The following is a 7,871-nucleotide window of genomic DNA, read 5'->3' as shown; positions in this document are numbered from 1 at the left end:
AGGCTGGAACTCGAGCTCGCCTCTGACTTGAGCTCGATTAATGCAACCCAAAAATGCTTATAGTCGGATGGCGGGTGGGCATCGCCGCATCGGAATAGGCACCTATGTGACATATATACAATCCGGGACAATCATCCTGATAAGTAGTAGTAATAAATAAATTAATAATAATAATAATAATAATAATAATAATAATAATAATAATATAATTGTATAAATTGGGTCAAAGTGAAGGTTAAACTGAAATCGGCTTTCCATTTCCTAAATGTATCCCAAATCCTACTATATTTCATTTCAGTAGCTAGTTTCCACAAGACGGAGGGTATCATCTTACAAGTGTGTATGAGAAAAAGCAATTAGGATTCTCTCCATTTCTTTTAAGAAATGGAGAGAGGCCGTTTCCTCTAAACAGTCTAGATTTTATTTTGCAACGATCTAACGGACCCGATTTTAGTATGAAAAATAAAGGTAAAAACAAGTGGAATCAAATTAACAATATTAAATTGTTTTGTGAGAGGGAAATGGACTCTCCATTTCTTTTAGAAAATGGAGAGGATCCTGAGAAAAATGAACATACATCGGATGTACTATCTCCAACTTTTTTGTTTTTGAGCATATATGTATTTTTTTTGAACTTATTACCTCAAACTTTATTTGTTTTTGAGCATGTACATTTTTTTTAGCATATTAAAGTTATAAGTTAGATTTTATTTCTTATTTTCCGTCAAAATTCAAATTTAACTAAACTTATATGCAAGGTTTTTGAGTTTTATTGTAATTTTTTAGAGCTTAATGTTTAAGTGAATAAACTCAGAAACTTTATAGTGAAACTCAGAAACTTTAAAACAAAACTCAAAATTTTTATTATAATGCTCAGAAACTATAGAATTGGAGGTAGTATATCAGATATATAATCCACTTACTGGGAGGATCCTTGCTCATGTAATACAAATTTAATAATTTTCCTAAAACATTATGCTTTTGACTTTGGTCTCTCAATAACTTAGCGAGAGATCGTCTGACTTATAACCCGTTCAAGTTTAAGATAAGGAGAAATTGTCATATTTGGGAAAGTTGAGAGAATAATTTCAATTGGTCTCCCTTGTGACGGGTTACCATTTGTGACGGATATTTTGTGAGATAAAATGGTAAAAAAATGGGTTAGTGGAGAAAGGGGACCACATGAATAGTGTTGCAGAGAGAGAAAAAGTGGGTACTTAGTGAGGTAAAATGGTATCCGTCTTCAGCTTGTGACGGATATGTCATGTCTTCAATGAGAATTTGTGGAATTATTTTGGCGTTCCCGTTGAGGTATCTGATTCCCTCTCCTACTCTAATTCACTCTATGTATGTCTTTATATATACGTAAACTATAAATACTCCAATAATAATCTCAGCTACTTCCTCCCAAATTGGATTTAAGAGAAGATTAAGTCTCTTATAAAATTGGATTGAATTCAATAATTATTGTAAATTGAATTCAATTGAATTTCTTTGAAGATGCAGAATCAATCAGGTATTTATTTCTCTCTTGTTTTGAATTTTGATTTCCTTATTCTTATTATTCTTAGATTAGATTTGCTTTTCAATTCAATACAATACTGGGGTTTTGAAATTGCTATGATCCTCTTATTGATTCATTTAAATTGTGTTTTTAGATGATACTTCTGCCTTATTCTGGGATGACTGCTAGATTGATTACATAAGGGCGATTTTGATGCGAACCGGATTTGAACCCAACCCAACTAAGCTAGACATACATTGATTATTATTATTATTAACCATATAATGTTGGATTAGTTTAAGCTTTCATTTTTAATGCTTTACCTTAGTTATTGATGCAATTTTTATCCTCTACAGTTATGGATTCCTGGTTGCGGCCGCATGTGCAGCATCCAAGTGTTAGTTCTCATGTTGATAGGATCAGTGTGCAGCATCCAAGTGTTAGTCCTCATGTTGATGTTGATAGGATGAGTAGCTTACCAGATGATTTGTTGTTTCGGATTCTTTCTCGTCTTTCAACTAAAGATGCTGCTGTCATGACTGTCCTATCCAAAAAGATGCGCAGTCTTTTTCCTTGGATGACAACCCTTGACTTCCATGATTCTCCGATATCTCATTGTCTCAAGTCCCCTTACCAACTCCACCGCGTCCAAACATTTAAACTGTTTGTGGATTCTGTCCTCAAGGCTTCCCTCTCTCCCCATCTCACCAGGTTTAGCCTTCGATTTGGCGGGACTTTGCTAACAAGGTACACTGATGGATGTAATCCCGTCAAACACTGTGAAGAAGATTGTTTCCCTCACATGGACCCTTCTCACTTAAATGCGTGGATCTCTTTTCCATTAACTCGCACTTGGATTAAGGAGATTGATCTCTGTATTCATATCCGCAACTATTGTCAGCTGCCTCCACAGCTTTTCACTTGTCAAGCTTTGGAGGTGTTAAAGCTAGATGTCAGCCTTGATCTTTCTCTGGTTTCTAACTTGCCAACCTTTCTTCTCCCAAACTTGAAAGTGTTCCACCTTAATGCGATCAATTTCAACCTCGGTGACATTGTGTCTAGGATAGTGTCAAGCTGCCCTTTACTTGAGGAGGTCGATGTGTATGGCTGGTGGGTGTTAGCAGATTATATTACCATCTCTTCTCCTTCTCTCCGAACACTGCATATATTTATTAATAACGACGACTCCTGTGCCAGTAAGTTGGTGATTATTGATACTCCTAACTTGCAGTATTTTTCCTACGCTGACGACTTAGCATCTTCATACTCTATCACCCCTATGAATGCACTTGTTGACGCTGCCATCGACATCTCGAATGCAAATCAAAATCCCGAGCGTTCATTTCCGGTCATCCTTTCCCTTGTCAGAGCGGCACATAATGTTCAGCGTCTGTCTTTGGAGTGCTTGTCCGTGGAGGTTTGTCACTTTTGACCCTTTTGTTATAGTTTTGTTTCCATCTAAGTGTAGTCCTTTTGTCTATAAAATTTCTGATTCCTCGTTCTTTCTGATGTAGACGCTAGGTCTTGGTAACTTAAAGGATCAACTGCCTGTCTTCTATAATCTGAGACATTTGGACTTGGCTCGTGGTTGCGTTCCTAAATGGAATAAAGTGTTGTTACACCTTCTTCATCGCTCACCTGTCTTAGAAAGACTGGTTTTCCCAGAGGTTGGTGTTTAGTGTCTTTGCTGTTCTGATGTTTGGCAGCGAACTGTGGTTTTAATTTGTCCTCTCCTTGCAGGGGCTCGTTACTGGTCCTGCTCCCCTTTCAATGGACAGGGAGCCAGCTGAATTGGAGCGTCAGTATTTCAGTACAAGTCAAGAAATCCCTTGGTGTTGCGGCTCTTCTCTTAAAAGAATTGAAATAGAAACATACTGGGGGACAGAGCGGGAACTCGAGCTGGTCAAATTTCTTCTTAGAAGCGCATCAGTGTTGGAGGAACTGGTTATAAGCGAGTGTAGAGTGAATAAATTGTCGCTCGAGAGGAAATTAACGCAACTACCTAGGGCCTCGTGGGCCTGCTCTATCCAAGTGAGATAATGAGTTTATAAATTGGCATATACTCTCCTGTTCCATATGGAAGTTAACATATACTCAAATTTCTGTCACATGGAACATGGAAATGTCGAACTTATATATGGAATGGAGGAGTGTCATTAAGTAGTATTTGTTGCAATGCATTTTGGATATTTTTTGCTCAAATAAAATGCCTTTATGTAGATCAAATCTTGTTTTTTTTCTGCTGCGCGTTTTGTACTTTTGTTCCTGTTGTTTTATGTTTGTTCAGTGTGTGCATCCTAGTATGTGACACAACTATCAGGTATGGCTTTGTTCTACTCTGTGACTTGAGGATGTCTACGCAACAAATTCAACTATTCAAGGAAAGGCAACGAATTCAACTACTGCTAACGTGACAAAAGCAGTTGTGAGGCAAACAGTTGCTTGGCTGTACAGGTTCTATGGGAAGGAAGATCATCAATTTCAATGTGGTTACAAAGGATGAAAATGAGACCGCAGCAGGAGAAAGTAATTTAGGCATGAGCATGACCATGAATTCTCAGTTAACACCGATCTTTAAGAATATGAATACCAGTTTCAAGTTTTTTGACGTTGATACAAATGAGCCTACTGCATAGATAGTTCTATATGAATGATCAAATTGTTCATCAAGTTTATTCTTAAAATAGAAAGGACAACAATTAACTGAGACATCCTAATACGGAAAAAGACAACAAATAACCGAGACGAAAGGAGTAACTAGAAATTTGGGAACAGAACCACATAAGCTAAATCAACAACTTATATTATAGAATAACTAGAAATTTGCCACGTATGTACAAAAGCAAACGAGTCCAACTCAAATACGTTCATTCCACGAGTTATATTACTTTAAAATATATGGAGAATGAGGAATCGAACCCGTAACCTATTGTCAAATTCATCCTTATTATTCGGTTTTTCTAATCTATGCCCACTAGGTATAGGATAAGAAAACAAATAAGGAAAGAAATAAATGTATTTATTGTAAAGAAAAATAAAAAGTATTAGGATATTCCAATTTACCAAAAAACATCAACCGTTATTTTTTTTTTTTTTGGTGTTGACCAGGAGTATCCCCTACCGACAGGTGGGGCAATCTCCTTCGGGTACTGAAGGCAATTTAATGGGTTGACCCCTCCCAAGTTTGGCTTTTTCTTTCGCAAGAGTCAGGAATCGAACCCCTGACCACTTGTTTAAGAGATGAGAGCCATTACCACTCACACCAGCCAACTTTGGTAAAACATCAACCGTTATTATAATACCATAAATAAAAGAGAAAATTTACCTTAAAAACAACATGAACTCCGTTTATTAGCCGTATATAAAGTTTTATGGTAACACCATTTATGCCCTATATATATAAAAGAAGTAGCAGTTTAGTTTTGTATCATATCCAGGGTTTACCTCAACACGGTCTCAATTCCATTGGAACTCCTATTTCCAGATTAAGTCTTTTGTACCAATCCAATTTCTTCGTCCACTCATTTATTTGTAAGTTATTTATTTATTTATAATTTGCATTCTTAATTGATTGATTGATTGATGTTGAGTTTTTGATTATTAGTACAAATTTATTTGAGCAGATTATGGAGAAGCCAACCGGGTTATTCTTAATTATATCAAATAATAAATTTCGATATTGCTTGTATCGTGTTTGTGAACCGGAAAGTAATGGAAACGACGATGTTATTTGTACACTAGATGAGCCGATAATGAAGTTGCAGAACAAGTCTTGTCCTGATGGCATGTCGTTTGCGTCGGTTGGTACAAACATATTTATGGTTGGTGGTTATTATGCACGTTCTCGAAGCAAGCCATATCGTCTCTCTAAGGAGACAATTATATTTGATACCCAGTCCAACACGTATGCTTCTGGACCACCCTTAATTTCGCCAAAGCCTGACCCTTTCTTGTTTACTGTCGGCTCTAAGTTATTTGCGTTATCTTGCGACATCTACACTTCTGATATTGCAAACCCTTTCGTCGGTCCTAAACCAAGGTTCGAGGTGTTAGATACCGAGAACCTTGATAGCGGTTGGCGTGCCCTCTCTGTTCCAAGGCTCTATGTTACCCAACAACACAATTTGTATCCTGTTGTAGCTTGTGTAGGCCTTTCTAATGGAATTTTTATTAGTGTTGAAGATGCGGGGACATATGCTTTTGATTTGGATAACGAGGTGTGGAACTATGTTTCTAAGGATGGGTTACCCTTTAATGATCAGGCCCTGCCAATGCTACCTAATCTCCCTGGTGCGCCACCTTCCCTTTGTGTTGCTGCTTCCACAAAAGGCTATGGATATTCCGCATTTCATATTTGTTATGAAGATAAACACTTGTTTAAGGTGGATGAGATTGAGTTTGGTAGTTCTTTGCTGAATTTAGAAACACCGCTGCCACCAGAGATATATTATAAGTGGCCAGTGACAGCTACTGATAATGGTAGTCTAGTGTATTTTATTGATAGTGGCCTTGATAATCCAGATGCCAATAATACCAATAATGGAAACCGTTACGTAAAGGTGCAAGCTTGTGATGTCAAGTTTAGCAAAGGGCAGTTGTTTAAAAGCCATGGAAGTGATTCAAACCCACAAGAGTTTTGTAAAAAGAGGAGGAAGGTTCGAGGTGGTGAAAAAATGACTCAGGCTGAGGTCGAGAACTATGGAAAGTCCTCGAAAAGCCTTGGAAAGAAGAAGCTTGAGCGTGACTCAAACTCAGGTACATTTCTAAAAAAATGTACAAGCAGTGAACCGAAGAGGGAGTTAGAGGATGATGAAGACAAGGCAGAGGCCGAGGATACTGGGAAGTTGTTGAAGGTGGGTAGAAGCACGATGAAGCGGAGGAAGAAGAGAGAAAAAGTTGAGACACTAGAGTTTAAGTTGAATCCTATATGGAGGAGGAGTTTCTTTGGGGGTCCAATGGTTGATATAGGCCAACATGTATATGCTGCATTTGCTATTTAAAGGTTTTGGTATGTTGGATCTGGTTCATGCTCTATTTTGTGGTAACTGATTATGATTTTTGCCTGCTGCAGAGGTAATTGGAGGTTAAAGGATTTGCTAGCATCCTTGTTATGTAGTTATTATCTAACTTATGTTTAACTTTTCGGGCTTTCTAGGTTGTACTCCGTCCGTACTAAGTAGTATCTAAGTTGTTGTGGAATGGACCAAGTTATTTAAGTTAGTGTTCTGAAATTGGCTAAGTGGTCATCTATAATCCATTCGGAGTACTCTGTGTTTTAAATTTACTATTTAATGTAGTATATACTATTTGGATACAAGTTTTGTATTGCTTTTTTTTCCCACCTCGCTTTACTGTCAAAACCTTCCTCAGATGAGAAAAACTTGTGCCATGGAAAATTATGAATGGAAAAACATCATTGTTTGTTTATACATGCCCGTGAATGAGACCAAAACAGATTTCATCTTGCCATAAAAGACAAAGTTAAATCAAATGAAAGCAAAAAAGCCGAAAGTTGTATACCGGTCATAAGTGCAAATTGAAAAGCAGATACCACTGTAAAGCCCAAGGATGCACGAAAACTATAAATACGACTCATTTTTATGTTGTATTATAAAAATTTAAAATTTATCTACGTAAATTATTTATATATGTCCGTACATCTTTGCACGGGTCTTAAACTAGTAAAGAAATACATGAAATCTTATGCGTGAGATTAGCCTTCACTTCAGCCAAGCTACCAATCCTATAAACAAGGTAACAATAAAAAGAAAGAAAGGTACTACACAAAATCTCATTGAAGACGGGCGATATCCGTCACAAACTTGTGACGGATTCCGTTTCCTCTCACAAAATACCCATTGAGAGGTGAGTAGGAAGCACATGAGGGGTGCCCCACCTTATCCCCTCTCCCATTTTGTGAGAGGTCTTCAGTTTGTGACGGGATTAGCCCGTCACAAGCAAGACGCTTTGAAGGTACTAATGGTGAGATATTGGAGTGATGCTAGGATTCTTTCCTAATCAACACTAGCTTAAGACTATTATTATCTCAACACTAAAACTTGGCAGCTTTAATCAACCATATTTTTTTTTTAATAAGGTAAGAAAACTATGATGATTCTCTAGAATAGGACCAACTTATCTCATCCTTTCGACAACTCACCGGCTTTCAAACCACCTCGAAAGAGTTGGATATGAATATCCAATAGAAGTCATGAAGTCAACAACCTTGTTTTAAAGCGAGATTTCCATCCTTGAAAATATTAGAGATTTCTCAAGGAATTTGTCAAGTACTACGAAGTGAGTTAATAACACATAAATTATCATCATCCACAAATAACTTTGAGATTCCTAACTGCTTAGCGGCTAA

At 37.2% G+C, this 7,871-nt stretch overlaps 2 protein-coding genes across 2 annotated transcripts; both read left to right on the top strand.

Moving 5' to 3' along the window:
• Positions 1–1,096: 1,096 nt before the first annotated feature.
• Positions 1,097–3,730, top strand: LOC141656275 (F-box/LRR-repeat protein At4g14103-like). The gene is made up of 4 exons (XM_074463104.1): positions 1,097–1,516; positions 1,861–2,921; positions 3,019–3,171; positions 3,245–3,730. The coding sequence occupies exons 1-4, from the start codon at positions 1,501–1,503 to the stop codon at positions 3,542–3,544; spliced, it is 1,530 nt and encodes a 509-aa protein (XP_074319205.1). The 5' UTR covers positions 1,097–1,500; the 3' UTR covers positions 3,545–3,730.
• A 1,205-nt stretch (positions 3,731–4,935) lies between these two features.
• LOC141655762 (uncharacterized) lies at positions 4,936–6,770 on the top strand. Its single transcript, XM_074462820.1, has 2 exons — positions 4,936–5,035; positions 5,128–6,770. The coding sequence occupies exon 2, from the start codon at positions 5,131–5,133 to the stop codon at positions 6,502–6,504; it is 1,374 nt and encodes a 457-aa protein (XP_074318921.1). The 5' UTR covers positions 4,936–5,035; positions 5,128–5,130; the 3' UTR covers positions 6,505–6,770.
• The last annotated feature ends 1,101 nt before the right edge of the window (positions 6,771–7,871 follow it).

Source organism: Silene latifolia, chromosome 5 (genome assembly GCF_048544455.1).
Source record: "Silene latifolia isolate original U9 population chromosome 5, ASM4854445v1, whole genome shotgun sequence".
NCBI classification, from domain to species: domain Eukaryota; kingdom Viridiplantae; phylum Streptophyta; class Magnoliopsida; order Caryophyllales; family Caryophyllaceae; genus Silene; species Silene latifolia.
Note: the sequence above shows the minus strand (reverse complement) of the source record. Positions and strands in the feature narration are given on the sequence as shown.